This window comes from Phoca vitulina, unplaced genomic scaffold (genome assembly GCF_004348235.1).
Source record: "Phoca vitulina isolate PV1807 unplaced genomic scaffold, GSC_HSeal_1.0 scaffold20, whole genome shotgun sequence".
NCBI lineage: Eukaryota > Metazoa > Chordata > Mammalia > Carnivora > Phocidae > Phoca > Phoca vitulina.
The window spans coordinates 39,358,109-39,374,008 of NW_022589723.1; the positions used below are offsets into that span (position 1 = coordinate 39,358,109).

General features: G+C 58.7%; 2 protein-coding genes across 3 annotated transcripts; one reads left to right on the plus strand and one right to left on the minus strand.

Annotated features, from left to right (window-relative positions):
- The first annotated feature begins 12 nt into the window (after nt 1-12).
- CPLX3 (complexin 3) lies at nt 13-4,498 on the plus strand. Its single transcript, XM_032417776.1, has 3 exons — nt 13-291; nt 1,452-1,539; nt 3,370-4,498. The coding sequence occupies exons 1-3, from the start codon at nt 128-130 to the stop codon at nt 3,589-3,591; spliced, it is 474 nt and encodes a 157-aa protein (XP_032273667.1). The 5' UTR covers nt 13-127; the 3' UTR covers nt 3,592-4,498.
- Nucleotides 4,499-9,016: 4,518 nt separating this feature from the next.
- ULK3 (unc-51 like kinase 3) lies at nt 9,017-15,862 on the minus strand. Of its 2 annotated transcripts, none has more exons than XM_032417916.1 (16): nt 15,723-15,862; nt 14,941-15,081; nt 14,741-14,856; nt 14,080-14,180; nt 13,219-13,362; nt 12,916-12,998; nt 12,319-12,474; nt 12,070-12,175; nt 11,829-11,869; nt 11,489-11,591; nt 11,296-11,360; nt 11,132-11,210; nt 11,013-11,053; nt 10,584-10,631; nt 10,298-10,364; nt 9,017-10,179 (listed from the first exon to the last, which is right to left on the minus strand). In XM_032417916.1, exons 1-16 carry the CDS (start codon nt 15,822-15,824, stop codon nt 10,163-10,165), a joined length of 1,410 nt encoding a protein of 469 aa, XP_032273807.1. In that variant the 5' UTR covers nt 15,825-15,862; the 3' UTR covers nt 9,017-10,162. The 2 variants fall into 2 exon arrangements, with proteins under 2 accessions (XP_032273807.1, XP_032273806.1); XM_032417915.1 differs by having other exon boundaries at nt 9,018-10,179; nt 14,080-14,184; nt 14,736-14,856.
- Nucleotides 15,863-15,900: the final 38 nt, after the last annotated feature.

Genomic DNA, 15,900 nt, shown 5'->3' on the forward strand with positions numbered 1-15,900 from the left:
GGCGGGCGGCGGGAGGCTCAGAGCGTGGGGCGCCGGCCCGCGGCAGGAGCTGTCCGCGAGACCTAGTGCTGAAGTAGGTGCGGACGTGCCTGGCTCCCGGAGCCCAGTGCCAGGGCCAGCGAAGACCATGGCGTTCATGGTGAAGACTATGGTGGGCGGCCAGCTGAAGAACCTCACCGGGAGCCTGGGGGGCGGCGATGACAAGGGGGACGGGGACAAATCGGCGGCCGAAACGCAGGGCATGAGCCGAGAAGAGTATGAGGAGTATCAGAAGCAACTGGTGGAAGAGAAGTGAGTGGGATCCTTTCCTGCCTCCAACGACCTTCCCCCACCCCCTCCAGCCACCTGGCCCACGACTAGGGCGGTTTCAGACCCCGAGTCTCCTTACCTTACTTTTTTAGACATGGTAAGAAGCTGGGATCTGCTTTCTAGGCTGACCCCAGATCCACCCCATCTCAAAGCCAGGACCCCGTCCCAGCTTCGCACTCTGGGCCCAGAGGGAGTGGGGGCAGGGACAGGAGGGACCTGGGATGGGGTGGGGGCACGTGCATTTCTGACGAAACAAGTAATCCCTTAATCCGATCTGGTCCTAGCCGTCTGCATCTTCCAACTGGAGCTCCTTTGAGCCTGAGGTTCTGAGAAAAGCGATGCAGCTGAGGGGTCTCAGAGTCACAGAGACAGATCTTGAGAAGGGGCACTCATAGATATTGAGCCTCAATGTCTACTTGTGTGCAGGCAGTGCTGGCACAGAAAGGCAGCTGGGGCTGGACTCCAGAGCTAGGCTGCTTAGTCAGGTTCAGATCCAGGTTTTTCTTCTTTTTAGCGGGGTGACTTTAAACTGGTTACTTAAACCTTTCTGTGCCTCAGTTTCCTCTTCTGTAAAATGGGGATGGTAACCATAAAACATGCCTTATATATTTAGAAGGATTAAATTATTTAACGCATGTAAACTGCCTAGCACAGTGCCGGGCACATGGTGTATCATTAAATATTAGCTATTATTTCGCTTAATCCTGATAATAGTTTTGTGAGTTGCAAAAGAGGGAAATAAGTGACATACCCAAAGTAGCGGTGCAGCCAGGACGCAAACCCAAGTCTGTCCCGAATACTTTCCCCCACACGACACAATCTGTCAGGAAGGGAAAAGACAGACGGAGTTAAGAAGCTGCGAGGGACACATATTAGGGTCTGCAGAGTGAGCCAGACAGGCTGACGCTCCCGCCCCGATAGTCCAGTGGCAGGTGCAGGGACAACAAAGGGCCGCGATGACGGGGGGAAGGCAGCACAGACTAACCGAGGCCGCCAGGTCGAAGCACCCTCGCGACACACAGGCGACCCTGGCAGGAGCGAAACTGTTCGCGCCCCGGGACGCGGAGACCCCTCCCCCTTTCCTCGCAGACCCCGCCCTTTCTCTCAGCCCTTGAGATGACTCCGCCTCGGTGCTCCCGCAGGATGGAGCGGGACGCGCAGTTCACGCAGAGGAAGGCGGAGCGGGCCACGCTGCGGAGCCACTTCCGAGATAAATATCGGCTGCCCAAGGTAAGCTTAGGAGCCTGAGCTGGTAGGCACATCGGGACTCTGAGCTTGGAGCTCCCCACTCTTTCCCCGGACTCTGGGCTCTGCAACTCTCAGCTCCTAAAACTCACGGAGTTCTTGGTTGGATCCTTCGTTCTCTGACTCAGAGGCCAGGGCTTGGTGCTGAAGGTAAGCCCAGCCTTCCCAAGACTAATAGGTTTGTGTTTCTGGAGCCAGTTCAGACCCCTTCTCTCCCCCCACGTCCCCCTCCCCCAAACCCCAATCAGGCCCAGGCAGATGAAGAAGTGGAAGGCAGTAGATTTTACCACAAGGGTGAGTACACTCGGAGCTCCTGCACACCCGGGGAGGGCGGGGTCGGGTAGAGAAGGCAGCACCCACGGTGTGCCAGGCACTTAGCCTTCATGCCCTCATGTAGCCCCTCAATAATTCTTCCAGGTAGCTCTCACCCACACTACAGATAAGGAAACTGAGGCTCAGAGAGATTAAGGAACTTGACAAGGCCACACAGCCAGCTAGTGTTGGAGCGGGGTCAGAGCTCAAGCCTGTGAATGTGGAACCTCAGCTTGCTGTAGGACCCCTGGCTGCCTTCCAGGGTATGGAGTCCGCCTGCAGAGAGCAAAATGCCCGTTGGTTGGTCAACAGCCAGGAGGATGTCTCCCATAGGCACTGCAGCACTAGATGGGCATGTAAGTGTTGCCTAACGAGGAAACTGAGGCACAAGGTACTCCCAGTGCCCAGAATCTTCCACTTGAATTGGAAGATCAGACATGCGAACATCACATTCATTCATTCAACAAATGTTTACTGATCCCTTGGCTGCCTCTGACTCTCCACAGGGCACCAGTCTCTCAGCGGGAAAACCAGTCCAGAAAGCCGGGAAAGCTACTGAGTTAAACCCAGCTAGGAATGGAGTCATTGCTCAAATGCTTGACTAAGCACAACTCCTGTCATCAGGGAACTCTGAGTCTAATAAAAGAGGGAAGACTTGGCTGTAACTGAGTAGGACATAAAGTGGGAAGCGCCAGGGTCTCCAAAGGGGTAGAGAAATGCAACGACAACCAGTAGGTGTTGTGCAAAGAGATCACAGATGTTGGAATCCATGATGTAGGTTTATTTTTTTTAATATTTTATTTATTTATTTGAGAGAGAGAGAGCACAAGTGGGGGGAGGGGCGGAGGGAGAGAGAGAAGCAGACTCCCCGCTGAGCAGGGAGCCTGACACGGGACTCGATCCCAGGACCCCAGGACCATGACCTGAGCCGAAGTCAGCCGCTTAACCAACTGAACCCAGGTGTCCCCATGATGTAGGTTTAAAACAAGTGCCCCTGCTTCCTAGCTGTGCGACGTCCACAAGTTATTTACTTAAATTGAATAATTTACTTACTTAAACTGAGCCTCAATTTCCTTATTTGTAAAATAGAAATAAGAATACCTACCTCACAGGGGTATTTTGAATGTCAGCCATAGAGTAGGCACTTGATAAATGGTATCCGTCACTGTGATCCCTACGTCCTCCAGCATAGGTAATAATAGCCAGCCTATGACTTAGCTGACTGGAACAGTTTGACTCCTAAGCATTTTCATTTTGCTTTATTCACTATGCTAGTGTCTTCAGTATCTCAGAGTGAAGTTAGGTGGTATAAAAGTGCAAGGTCTCCATGTCCAAGTGTCAAAAGCTTGATCCTGGATGTGGGGGTGGGGGCTGAACTCACTGGAACATACGGCTCAAGAATCTAAGGGTTGGGAGCCCAGGCCAGGCCTCCTCCCTGTCCCTTCAACTCTGGGTCTTCCTGGGCCTCCAGCCCCACTCCACCTCCTCCCCTCTTCCCTTCAGAACGAGACAGATGAGAGCCAGATTCAGATGGCAGGTGGAGACGTGGAGCTGCCCCGGGAGCTGGCCAAGATGATTGAGGAGGACACAGAGGAGGAGGAGAGGGCCTCCGTCCTTGGGCAGCTGGCCAGTCTCCCTGGCTTGGACCTCGGCTCACTCAAGGACAAGGCCCAGGCCACATTGGGGGACCTCAAGCAATCAGCTGAGAAGTGCCACATCATGTGACTACTACCCCTGGGGTTGCCCACTGGGGTGACCAGGGGCCTGGGCCCACATGAGGGCTAAGAGCATGTCTCAATGTCCAGGGACCCACACCCCATCTTAGTTTTGTTTCCCCCTGTCCCATGTTAGCTCAGGACCCTTCTCATCCATGGCCCAAACCTGCCTTCTGGTCTCTCCCTCTCCACTGGGACCAGAGTCCCCATTCCTCACCCTTTCCCTCAGGACCCACCCTCTCTGCTCAGCCTGGAGAAGCCTCCTAAGATTGTAGGAACAGGCCCATCTCTCTCCGGCCATGGCCCCAAGTTCCTGCACGCAGGAGCACCCATAGAGAGACACATAGAGAGACATGGAAACCATGGCGTGTGCAGAAGCATGCACCACAGACACATCCTGGCAAACACACACGCACACACACACGCACATGCACACGCACACACGCACAAGCCAGCCCCTGTAGACACCAACACTCAGACATGCTTAGAGACACACTCAGTAGATCAGAAGCCCAACTTTGAGCCTCCATGTTCATTCTCCTTGAAAGCCACTGCTCTTTCTGGGCCTCACTGCATCATCTCTAAAATGGGGGTGGACTGGGTAATTTCTAAGGCTCTTTCTGGCTTGGCCTCCCTGGCCCTCAGAGCCCACCCCGCACTCCTCCTCGGGCTGGACAACAGCTGCAGCCAGAGCCTCGAGCGGCTGCCGTTGTACCGTGGGCTTTGGCTCCCGGGAGCCGAGTGATGCTGTGTGAGGGGCCGAGTGCCAAGGATGAAGCTGGCACTGAACGGTAGCCCAGGCGGCTCCAGGCCTTCTCTGGACCCAGGCCCAGGCAATTTCTGTTCTGTTCCTGTAGAACTCTCTCTGGATTCCATAGCTGGATCTCCTGTCAGCTCTGTGAAAAATAAAAATTTGAAATGATGTACCTATCCTCCCACTTCTTATAGACTTCCAGGAATCCTGGGGTTCGCAGCCCCACAACCCTCTTCACCCGTAGCTTCATAGCATCTATTAGATGTTCAAGTCCTACCCTCTCGGGGCCCTGGGCAAGGGCAGGGTTCCCGCACTGACCTAGGGCGCCAGGTCCAGCCTGGGGCTGGATGAAACAGGTCTGGGCTTTGAGGAGGGTGTGGCAGCCAGCGGGATGGGGGTGCACATGGACATGGCCGGGCCTCCGGGCCATTACTTGGGACCCCAGGAGGGGCTACGGCTCAATCACAGCTGTCTCCAGCACCTACGCCTACCCGCCCTTCTCACCTTGGAGACGGCAGGTATAACAAAGAGAAGGCAGGGCCACTGCCTTCCAGTCCCGTCACTGCTGTGTGACTTTGAGCAGGTTCCTTTCCCTCTCAGAGCCTGTTTTCCCTGCTGTGAAATGAACTACCCCTTCTCTAAATAACAATGTTTCCAAGGATGACTGTTTGTAAAGCCCTTGACACTAGACCAATAAATGACAACTGAATCCTTAAAAAAAAAAAAAAAAAAAAACCCCGAAGAGCCCGAATCTCATCCTACTTACCTGTGGGGGGTCCAGGACACCAACCCCAAGCAGGCCACCCCAGGGCCCTGAGCAGCGACAAGGTGCTATAGGCTCACCCCAGGTGTCCCTGCTTGGCGCCAGCCTTGGGAGCCAGCCGAGGTTTACGGGCAGCACAGCCATATGAGGGTTTGGTTTCAAGGGCAAAGTCTCCATTAGGCCTCCCTTGTAAAATAAGAACAAGAAACATAAAACCTCGGGTGCCTGGGTGGCTCAGTCGTTAAGCGGCTGCCTTCAGCTCAGGTCATGATCCCAGGGTCCTGGGATCGAGCCCCGCATCGGGCTCCCTGCTTGGCAGGAAGCCTGCTTCTCCCTCTCCCCCTCCCCCTGCTTGTGTTCCCTCTCTCGCTGTCTCTCTGTCAAATAAATAAATAAAATCTTAAAAAAAAAAAAAAGAAAAAGAAACATAAAACCTCTTCCGTAGGTAACATAGGGAGAAACAGGTGGAAGAGAGAGGAGAAAAAGAGAATGAGGAATGAGGAGGGTGAGGACAGGGAGGGACACAGGCCCAGGACGGGGCGGCTTGGGCTGTCACGCCGAGCCTTCTCTCCTGAGCATCTCCTGGGAAGGGGCCTGGGCCTCTGAGCTGCTCCTAGGCTGCCCCCTGGGCAGTCTCTGGACAAAACCCCCTCCTGACCTTCCTGGAGCTGGAGGAGACCCAAGCTGAAGCCCCAGGCCGGGTGTGTGTGGGGGGAGGTGCATGGGCTTCCTCAGCTGCATCAGCAGCAAGGCCCACGTCAGCACGCCACCCTCCAGGGACCTTCTGCCTAATGGGATTGGACAGACCCCTTTTCCCTCAGTGGTTTGCAGGACCCAGAGTGAAAGAGGCAGAGAGGCAGGCCGTGGGGGAGGCTGGGGGTTAGCACTCACTGAACCCTCACAAAATGAGCTGGTTGGGGCCTGGAGTCAGGGAGTTGGGGGGGCTGAGCCCCCACACTCGTTTCCTCCTCATGCCTGGGGACCCGAAAAAGCCCTGACCTGTCTGCATGGCCCTGGAATGGGGGGAGGAGGCTCTGGCGCAAAAGGAGCCAGCTCTGGGGCCCAGGCAGAGGTGGGCAAGGAGGACAGGCTGAGGGGTCTCCAGGCTCTGCTGGCCTCTCCCTGCCTCCCCTCTTCCCTCCCCTGCTCTCAGGGCGTCTCTGCCAGTCCATGTCCTTCTCATTTGTGCCTCCCACCCTCTTCTACTCCGTTCCTGGCTCCTATCTGTCCCATACTCACACCCCCAGGTGGGGGGCTGCCTCTGTACCTGCCCCCACTCCCAAGCCCTCAGGGCCTGTCTACGTGACCACTGGCCCACTACTCTCTTCCCGGCCGGTTTCTGCTTCCACTTATTCAACAGTCACTTGGTCCGTGACTGGTCACCCCCCTGGTGTGATGGGAGGGCCACAGAGAAAGCCACTTGCCCCCAAACTTCCCTTTTCACAGCAATTAAAACCCTGCCATTAGGACAGCGTAGTTTAGAGTACGCCATTTACCTCCCTGGGCCTTTTTCTTTCTCCTGTTTTTCTTCCCTCCTCCTTCCCTCTTTCTCATGCTTGCAGGCAGTCTGAGGATACAGGAGATGTTGAAAGGGGACGAGACAGCCCCTGCGTCCCAACCCCCTCCACGCTTTCAGGAGGAGAGGGATGGCAAAGATGGCCGGCCTGCTCCCCTCACCCCACCCCCATTCTCTAGCCCAGTAATATGGGCGATTTCAGGAAGTTTGGTGACCCCTGATCTACTCCAGTCTCCTTTTCTGCCTTCTACCTACCCGGACAGCTCAGGCCTGGTTCTCAGAGGGAGAGGAGTAGAGACAGAAGCAGTGACTTTCCAGAGACCAGCTGGTCCCCAGGGAGGAGTTGGGAGGGGGGATGGGGTTTGGAGTTCAGAGGACCTCCCCTTTCCCCGTTGGCCAGATGGTACCTCCTCAGACATGGAGGCCCCCGGCAGGCGCTGGGGACATCTGGGGGAATGTTCGCTGGCTGAGCCTGAGATGCTGGCCGTGCCTATTGACCCGGGTGATGCCTGAGGCTGGGTTGGGGGCAGGGAGCTGTGCGAGGGGAGTGGGGGGGCTCCAGAGCCTGCTGCCCTGCCTCTAACCCTGGGCCTGCCAGGCACACCTGTTCCCAGAACCCTGCGGGGCAAGGCTCAGGGAGAGCAGGGGAGCCAGGGTGGGCTGATCCGGGGGAGCAGTGGCGCTGAGGCTGCCTCAGCCTTATTCAGCAGGAACCGTGCCTGCATGTGCACGCGTGTGTGTGTGATCACGAGTGTGAGTCCATGTGGGGTCTGCGTGGGTCTGTGAACCTGAACGTGGCTTTGGTGTTTCTGTATGTCTACTGCCCGGGGCCTGTGTCTGTGTGTTAGTGTGTCTATGGGATTTCACGTATGGGGATGAGTTACTCTGGAGAAAGTGATGTGCCCCTTCCCGTCATGTTCCAGCCTCAGGGCTGGGCCATCTCCCCTATGGGGGCTGGGACGGCAGCTGGCTTCTGGGGACAAGAGCTCTTCTAGATGACTCCTGCAGGAACCAAGGTTCTCTGTCCTTCCACTTCTTCCTACTTAGCAAAAGAATGGGCAGGCTGGGCACAGGGACACCTCAGTCGGCTCCAGCAGCCCATCTGCTGCTCCCGGGGCTGGCCCCTTGGGAGACAGAGGGACACAGGCTCAGGTGCTCCCCCAGCTTGGCCTGGCGCTGGCTCTGGGCTTGAGGGACTGAGTGGAAGTGGGAGGACAGGGCAGATGAGGCACGCAGATGCTGGGGCGTGTCTGCCCTGCTTTGCGCACTTTCAAAGTGTTAAATGTGAGAGACGGAAACTCTTGCTCCTAGGAGGAAAAATATATATTTTTTTAAAGCAGATTAGCATATTTCCCATAGGTCTCTGCCATTCGAAGAGAACCCTAGAGAGCAAGCCGCACTTCCTCGGGCTGGGCTGTCTCCTTCCTTGGCAGGTGGCTTAGACAGGACCAGCTGGGCCTTTCCCGTCCCTGAAGTGGGGCCCTCCTCCCCACACCCATCTGTAGGAGTTTCAGGCCCTTGTTCGGGCACAGCCAATGCAGAGATCACATACACACTGTGGGGTCCGCAGGCCAACCCTTGAGCCCATCATCCTTCTGTTCAATTGGTCTTTCAACCCCGTCCTTCCTCATTCCCACTCTCCCTCCCATCCAGTCTTCACCCACCCGCTCACTGGGTCCAGTCACTTTCCTTCCTTTCCCTCATTTTTCTCATTGAGGCTTTCTTGGGCAGCCCACTCCCAGAGATAATCTGAAGTACATTCCTTTCCCTAAATCTGAAAATAACATTGTGTTGAACTTGTACTGTGTCAGGCCCCTATACAGTAACGCCTTTAATCCTTACGAACCACCACTGGGCGCTTACCTTCATCCTCATTTTACCAAGAAACTGGCTAATCAATGGGTCCCAAGCTTCAGGGCCAAAGGGCAGAGCCAGGATCTTGGCCATGCCTTCTGCCCCCCGGACGACTGCTCGACACTGCCCCCCAAAGGCCAGGCCAAGGGCTTCAGGGGAAATTAGGTCCCTCCCAGTATGGAAGCCCTTTCCTGGCCCCACTGGAGGGCCCCCCACGGGATGCACTCCTCCTCCCTTAAGTCCCCAAAGATGCTCCTGCATGCTGTTCAGACCGAGACCTGGTAAGGGGAGAGCAGGCTGCTGGAAACTTTCAGATTGGGGTCCTGGCGAGCTGGGTTTGAGCACTTGAGACGGGAGAGGATACCCTTTCCCCGGGTCCAGCTCTCTGCTCACTCACCAGTCCAGGGGAAGAGGCCATCCTGTCTGGGGATCCCGCTCTCCCTCAGGTTTCCCAGCTTTTCCTGGGGCCCCTCCAGCCCCAGCCTGTGAACAGGGGATACCCTCTCTATTTTTCCCAGGGCAAGAAGAGAAGCACGAGTTCAGAAAATAATTTAATAAACAATGAATTACATTCTTTACACCTAGCCTCCTGCAAGGAAGACACCTCTTGTCCCAAGGAGGCACTAAAGGGCACAAAGGTTAGAGATCACCAGCACCCTTGTGGACTTTTTAAAAAGAACCCCCAAATAACTCCACTGTGTGTACATTCTTCTCCAGATTAAAGTCACTTTGTCCTCTTAAAAGCCCATGTGGGGAGCTGAGGAGGTATTAACAGCCCCATTGGAGAGCTGGGGAGATCAGGCCCAGAAAGGGGAAGGGACTTGCCCAGGGTCACACACGGGGGGAGCAGCAACGTCAGACCCAGAACCAGGTCTCCTGGTTTGCTGGCTCCTCCTCAGCCTGATGGGTCCGGCAGCCCCCGTGCCTCCCCACTCCAGGCCAGGACCAGCTCTGTGGCAAGTAGGGGCGAAGGATGAAGGCTGAAGACCACTCCCCTTGTGCCCCCTGGGCCAGAGCAGGAACAAGACATGGCTTTCTTAAATTTGCCCCACCCCTGCAAAGTACATTATTTTCATGTCATGTCTGAAGGATTATCTTAAAATATTCAGAGGGTGGGTGAGGGTCAGCTCCCAGGAAAACGGGTGAGCTCCGTGGGGCTGAGTGCACACCGTGGGGTGGGTGGTCCCTGAGGGGTCTTGAAGTGCCCCATTCCAGTGCAAGGGGGGAGGTGAGTTGCAGTAAGGTTCCCAGGAAGGACAGGGGTGGGCACAGGGCCTAGCTGCCTGCTGACAGGGAAGGGGCAAGAGCAGAAGTGCCCTGCAGAGGGCCCCCTGCCCTGTTCTCAGAGCAAACCCAGAGGCCTCCTGCCCCCAAACTGACAGGCTCAAGATCCAACAACCACCACATAACCAAATCACACGAAGGAAACTCTTCTCCTAGAGTCCTGCTCCCTTTCCCTCAGGGGCCAAGGCCCAGTGCTTCCAACACCAACGTGGGCCATCAGACCGTCTGGGAAGTGCAGAGGATCCTGAGGGGGGGCTAGGGATGCTGGGATGTGGGGGGGTCCTCAGAGTTGCCCATCCAGGAAGCCTGCTCCGTAGCACTGCACAGGGCCACAGGATTCTGGACATCAGTCTAGGGGAGTGTGTCCCCAATTAGGGGTGGCTGTGGTCTGTCCAGTCATCCCTCCGGGGTCACTGCAGGGTGCACGCTGTGGAGCGGAAGGGGGGAAAGTCCGTCTTAAGTCTCTGGCACAGAGGCAGAATCCAGCGCTGCCCCCAGCCCTTCCCCCTCCTTGGTAGAGGGTCCAACCCCAGGGCAGGACTCACAGCTACGAACAGACTCCGACAGTCCTTCTTTGTCCAGGGTCTCAGCGGCCCAGCGAGACTCCCTCATCTGTGGAGCGTAAAGGCAGCGCAGGGGTGAGAGACAGCCAGAGGTGGGCACGGGGCCCGCACCGAGCAGCCGCTGAGTGACTGAGCACGGGTGCCAAGAACAGAGACAGCGATGGGGAGACCTTCAGAGGAAGACGGAAGGGGGAGACACGCAAGGGGGCGCAGGCGACAGACAGCCACAGGCAGAGAGGGGCAGAACACATCCAGCCCGCGTGCCCACCTTGACCTGCTCCTTCAGGTATTCAGCTCGAGCCATAAGGTTCTGAACCTGCCGAGGGAAGACACGCCCATGGGGGTGTGGGCCGGAGGGGCCTTCAAATTGCTTTCCTCCCCCCTCCTGACGCTCTCCAGAACCCTCTACCCCATCCGAACAACCGCCCCCGAGCTCTCTATCTGCTCCCTTCTCCAGGAGGCCTTTCCAAGCGAAGCAGCGTGCCCACTTCCCGCTGCTGGCTTCCCAGACCCTGTCTGTCCCGGCGCCCTGACCCCCAGCACCCGAGCCCAATGGAGTGCGCGGGGCCACTGACCTCCCCAGTCTGTGAGCTCTGACTCCCAGACCTGGAACACCCTGAGGGAAGCTGAGGAGGGCCCCCAACCCGGGAGCAGGGGGAAGAGGAAGCCTCCCAACCCTCCCAACCGCAGTGGGCACCTCGGTGTGAAGCAGCTCCCGCCTCCGGCCCGGGGGCTCCGCTACAAAGAGAGGGGGGACGCACGGTGAGGGCTGGGCAGCCTGGGGCTTGGGGGAGTGTGGTGATGGGGGGGCCTCACCTGCCAGCAGCACCAGCAACTCCCCCAGGCCGTGCTGGTACAGGCCCAGGGCATCCTGCTCCCCGCCGGCTTCCTCCTCCTACAGCCACAGGGACACAGGGTCACTCAGGGTCATGCCCTGGGCTCTTCCCGCCCCGTATGGACCCCTCGCACTGGGTACAAACCTTGGCTGTGGCAGCCGAAGCCACTTCCAGGGCAGCAAGGAGGCGAGGTTTGTCTCGAGCCATCTCTGGGATGAGGGCAAAGGCTCAGGGTGAGAGGAGCAGCCTGTTTTTCATCTCAGGGAACCTACCCCCGCTGCTGCCCCCTCGGGCTGGAGGGAAGCTGCTGGGGGCTGAGGCCAGGACGCGAGCCTACCTCTGAGCAGGTCTCGGGCAGAGGTCCCCTGCCTCAGCAGGGCCTGATTGGAGGAGGAGACGATGACTTTGAGCTCCTCGGCCCGGGACACGTACTGCCCCACCTGCAGGAGGTGAAGGGCTGAGAAGGGGCTGTCCCACCCCGACTCCCTCACCAGCACCCACCTCCAAGTTCTCCCTCTGGGTCCTCAGTGACTGCCCCACACTGTAATGGCAGGGGGCCCCTGAGGCGGGCCGGACCCTCTCTGGGAGAGAAGCGCTGGTGCTCAGTTCTAAGAGAGCCAGTCTGCAGAGACCCCAGGATCGCTCACCCCTTTCCTTCAGGAGACTCCCTCACCCACCTTTGCCTTAATTGCCTCCTTCCGCTGGGCATCCACTTCATCTGTAGAAAGTGGGGGCTTACATGAGGCGTCTGCCCTGCCCCCATACCAAATCCTCCGGAATCCTCAAAAGGACCAAGGGCCACATTTACCCTCTGCTTTGTCTCCCACAAAATTCTGGGTAGGGAGCGGCTTCTGGAATCCATCCACCGCAGCTGAGGCCGCCCCACCCCTGCCACACCCAGGGGCTCCGGGCACTCACAGTGCAGGGCAGGCACGAAGAAGTCCAGCGCTTGGCAGTAGAGAGATAAAGCGGCCGCGGCATCCCCGTCCTGGTCCTTCTTCACAGCCTGCACCACCAGGGCGGTCTGGGGCACAGGCGGGCCGGGGGTCAGCCCCACACCCCATGCTTACCACGAACACAGAAAGGCAGGTCCCTGGTGCACCACCGAAGGGGGTCGATGAGCCCCCCACCTGCCCCCTCCCCACGCCCTCCCGCTGGCCTGCTTACTGCTCGGGCCAGGCTCTCCCCACTGGGCATGTGCTCCAGGTCCACCCAGGGGTGGGCGAAGAAGTCCTGGAAGGAGATGCGACGGCTGGGGTCCCGCTCCAGGAGCCGCTGCAGCAGGTCCCTGCAGTCTCGGGAGAGCGGGGGCCGCAGGGGGAGCTGTGGGGAGGGTGGGAGACAGATCACACGGGGCCCCAGCACCTCAGCCCCCAGCCCAGAGGCCAGTGAGGACCACCTGGTCTGGGGACGCCCCAGAGGGACACGTGTGCAGGTGGAGAATTGGAGCCTCGGGAAGAACAGTGACAGGACAAGGTGCTGGAGCCAGTGGAGAGCCGCGCCCTCACTGGAAGCCTTGCTGTTGGGAGCCCTGCGTGCAGGTGCTTCTCCCCTCCCTGGGTCACTCCTGGGAAGGCTGGGCCTGGCCTGCTTGCTTTGCTCCCACAGGGGGCCCACACACAATCGGTGGGGCAGGCCCTTTGCTCCCTGCCATGGGCGACCTGGGTTCCCATACCCCGGGCTGTGCGGGTGGCAGTGAGGGCTCAGAACTCAGGGCCCTGACCCCCTCTCCCAACAGGTTGCCAAGCACCCTTCAAGACCCACCTCGATAACCCGGTTGCTCCGGATCTTCTCCTCCAGCTCTGTGAATGACCTGGAGGCAAAGGGGGGCTGCCCGAAGAGGGCTTCTGTGGAAGGGAGGCAGAGGGCAGGCTGGGAGGGGATAGGGTCAAGCCTGGCCTGGCCCACTCCTTGGGGTGGGGGCAGGGGGGCTGACACCTCTCAGGGCAGGGTCCCCGGGCCCGCAGAGTCACATTCGTTAGAACCCTTCAGGAGTGGCCCAGAGAGGCCTTGCCTGAGGACACAGGGCGGAGGTCCCTGGGTTGGGGCTGGGGACAGAGCTCTCACCGTACAGGATGACCCCCACGGACCAGAGGTCCACACGGGCGTCGTACTGCCGCTGACACACCATCTCGGGGGCCATGTAGAGCGGGGAGCCACGGAGCACATGCTTCTCGTCCCAGGGAGACATGTGCTGTGCGAAACCGAAGTCTGCGGGCAAGAGGCCAGGCAGCAGGGCCCCAATTCTAGCTGCTGTGGCTCCTGCCCTTTAAATCTTCACTCTGGGCTCCAGTTCAGGGCTCCTCCCCACCCACCAGGCTCACCAGGATCAATCCTACTCTGCAGCCTCTGCTCACACCCTTTCTCTCCAAATTAGCCTAGAACACCCTCCTACATCTTCCTCTGGGAGCCAGCCCCCTCAGGCATCTTTTTCCAGGAAGCCCACCCTGATCGCACCAGCTACAAGGATAAGGCCCCACCAGGGATTAGAAGCTGAGGTTTTACCTTGCTTTCTGGCCTCCCAGCCTCAAGTCCATTCTTGGCCATAGCCACCTCCTCCCCCCCGCCCCCACCATCCTCCAACACTGCCACAGACCCAGTCGCAGGTTGAGCCCCAATCCTGGTGACGGACCAATTCCCAACCCTGCTCACACACTGAGCCCTTCCCATCGTCACACACGGAGTCCTGACCCGGACTCTAGACTGAGCCCTGACCCCATCCAGTCCACTGCTGGAGTCAAGTGTGGGGAGCCCAAAAACCATCCTGCCTTTTGGTGGTGGGGCCTGCCTTGCATCTCCCAGCCCGTCACTGCTTGATGACTCAACAGAGGGTGCCATGAGAACCAGGGCTGCTGAGCGAGCCTGGGCAGTGGGAGGCCTCGGCACACCCGCCCTCCAAACCTCATCCCTGCTGTTCCAGACTCACACCTGCCAGTTTAAGGTGGGGTTTCTCCAAGGAGCTCAGCAGAATGTTCTGTGGCTTCAGATCCAGGTGAGAGATACTCCGTTCATGCAGGAACTGCAGGGCACTAGCTGGCGGGTAAGAAGACCCACACGGAGAAACAGGTCAGAGGAGCCCATCCTTCACCTGCCCCTCGCCCCCTCCAGCCTTACATCTGCCCCTTTGAGCTTGTCCAACCTGACTTCTGCGCTCGCTGCTGTACTGAATGTCTTAATACTTAAGTATCAGGTTCCCGCCACTTCTAAGAATTTGACCCCTACCCCCCTGGACCCATTCACAAGTCCCCTCCGCCTCCTAGAAGCCTCCCTAGCCCCCCAGTCCTTAGGGTCTTGTTCTTTTCCTTGGCAAAGCACTTGAGTTCTACCCCTGGGCCCTGGAACATTCTACGAATCCGTTATATTATGTTCCACGTGTGGAAACCTGGACTCCCCACAAATGGGGGCTCCTCTCTGTCTCTCATGACATCCTTAAGCCAGGGATAGGCACATGGGAAAGACGGGGCCCTAACAATCCAAGCTGAGACAGAGACAACTGCTAAGAAGGGCTCTAAGCCTGGGGTGGGGGGTTGAGGGGGGGCAGAGATCACAGGAAGGGGTGTCAGGAGGGGGTCAGAGGCTTTTACCCAACTGCTGCATGAAGACACGGGCCACCTTCTCAGGCAGAATCCTGCGGGTATGGATGAAGCGAGACAGGTCACCCCCTGCGCAGAACTCCATGATGAGGTAGATGTTGTCGCTGTCCCACTGTGGTTACAGAGGCAGACAAGCAGCTTGAAGAGAATGTCCCTTCTCCGCTCCCTTTGGGGTGGCCCCACCCCAGGCCCGCACCTGGAAGTCTTTCAGCTGTACGATGTGGGGGTGTCGAATGCCCTTGAGGATCTCAATCTCTGTCAGGAGGTTCTCCACAGATGCCTTGTTCAGACTCTTCTTGGCTACGCACTTTATGGCTACCACCTCACGAGTGTCCTTCTGTGGGGACAGGAGATTTGAGGATTCTGCCTTGAGGGGGCCAGAGCCCATGCCTGGCCCCTCTTCCCCCGTCACACCAGCCTCCAGGCTTCCCAGCTTCCCCTTCTCAGGCCAGGGAGGCACCCGGATTCTGGAATCCCCGCCTCCCCACCCAGTCTGGTGTTCTCCGACGCTGCTCCATAATCCATCTCATTGTATTCTGGAGTGCCCCCACGAAGGCATGTCATTCAGTGTTCTAGAGCGGCGCACTCCGATTCCTAACTGGGTCCAGCCTTCTAGAACCCTGTCCCAGACTCCTCCCAGCCCATCAAGGATCCCCCCTGTTCTGCGCCTATTCTACAGTCACTGACACCGAGCTCCACCGAGGCCTCCACCTGCCTCTCCAGACAAAACAGGGCTGTGTGGGCGTGCGTCTGTTTTTAAAACCTAAGGGTGGCAGCCAGCTCCCAGCTCCTCCACCGAAGGGCGGCCGGCCGCGGGCCCGTCACTGCTCGCACGCCGCGTCTCGCCTCTCTCTCGCCGGACGCCCACCCGGGCTCGCTCGGGGTCTGGCGGGCACAGGGGCCGGGCCCTCACTGGTTCCCCAGCCCCGTCCCTGCCCGGCTCCGGGGTCCCCGGGGGGCGCCCCGCCCCGCACCCACCTTGGCGTAGGCCTTGTACACTGTGGCGTACGTGCCGCTGCCCAGGCGCTCGGTGAGGATGAAGCCGTCCAGCCGCGGGGGGACCCAGCCGGGCCCCGCCATCCCCGCCGCCCCGCGCCCGCCGCTTCCTGCTTCCCTGCTCCGCGTTCCGGCGCGCAGCCCAGCGGTCAGGGCGCGC

What these genes read in the sequence shown, in the direction of transcription:
- CPLX3 (XM_032417776.1), top strand. Translation starts at nt 128, where the DNA reads ATGGCGTTCATGGTGAAGACTATGGTGGGCGGCCAGCTGAAGAACCTC. An exon ending in AAGCAACTGGTGGAAGAGAA is followed by an intron (nt 292 to 1,451) that starts GTGAGTGGGATC and finishes GTGCTCCCGCAG; the next exon opens with GATGGAGCGGGACGCGCAGT. An exon ending in ATAAATATCGGCTGCCCAAG is followed by an intron (nt 1,540 to 3,369) that starts GTAAGCTTAGGA and finishes TCTTCCCTTCAG; the next exon opens with AACGAGACAGATGAGAGCCA.
- ULK3 (XM_032417915.1), bottom strand. Translation starts at nt 15,824, where the DNA reads ATGGCGGGGCCCGGCTGGGTCCCCCCGCGGCTGGACGGCTTCATCCTC. An exon ending in TACAGCTGAAAGACTTCCAG is followed by an intron (nt 14,857 to 14,940) that starts GTGCGGGCCTGG and finishes CTGTAACCACAG; the next exon opens with TGGGACAGCGACAACATCTA. An exon ending in CTTCGTGCCTGCCCTGCACT is followed by an intron (nt 11,870 to 12,069) that starts GTGAGTGCCCGG and finishes CACTTTCTACAG; the next exon opens with ATGAAGTGGATGCCCAGCGG.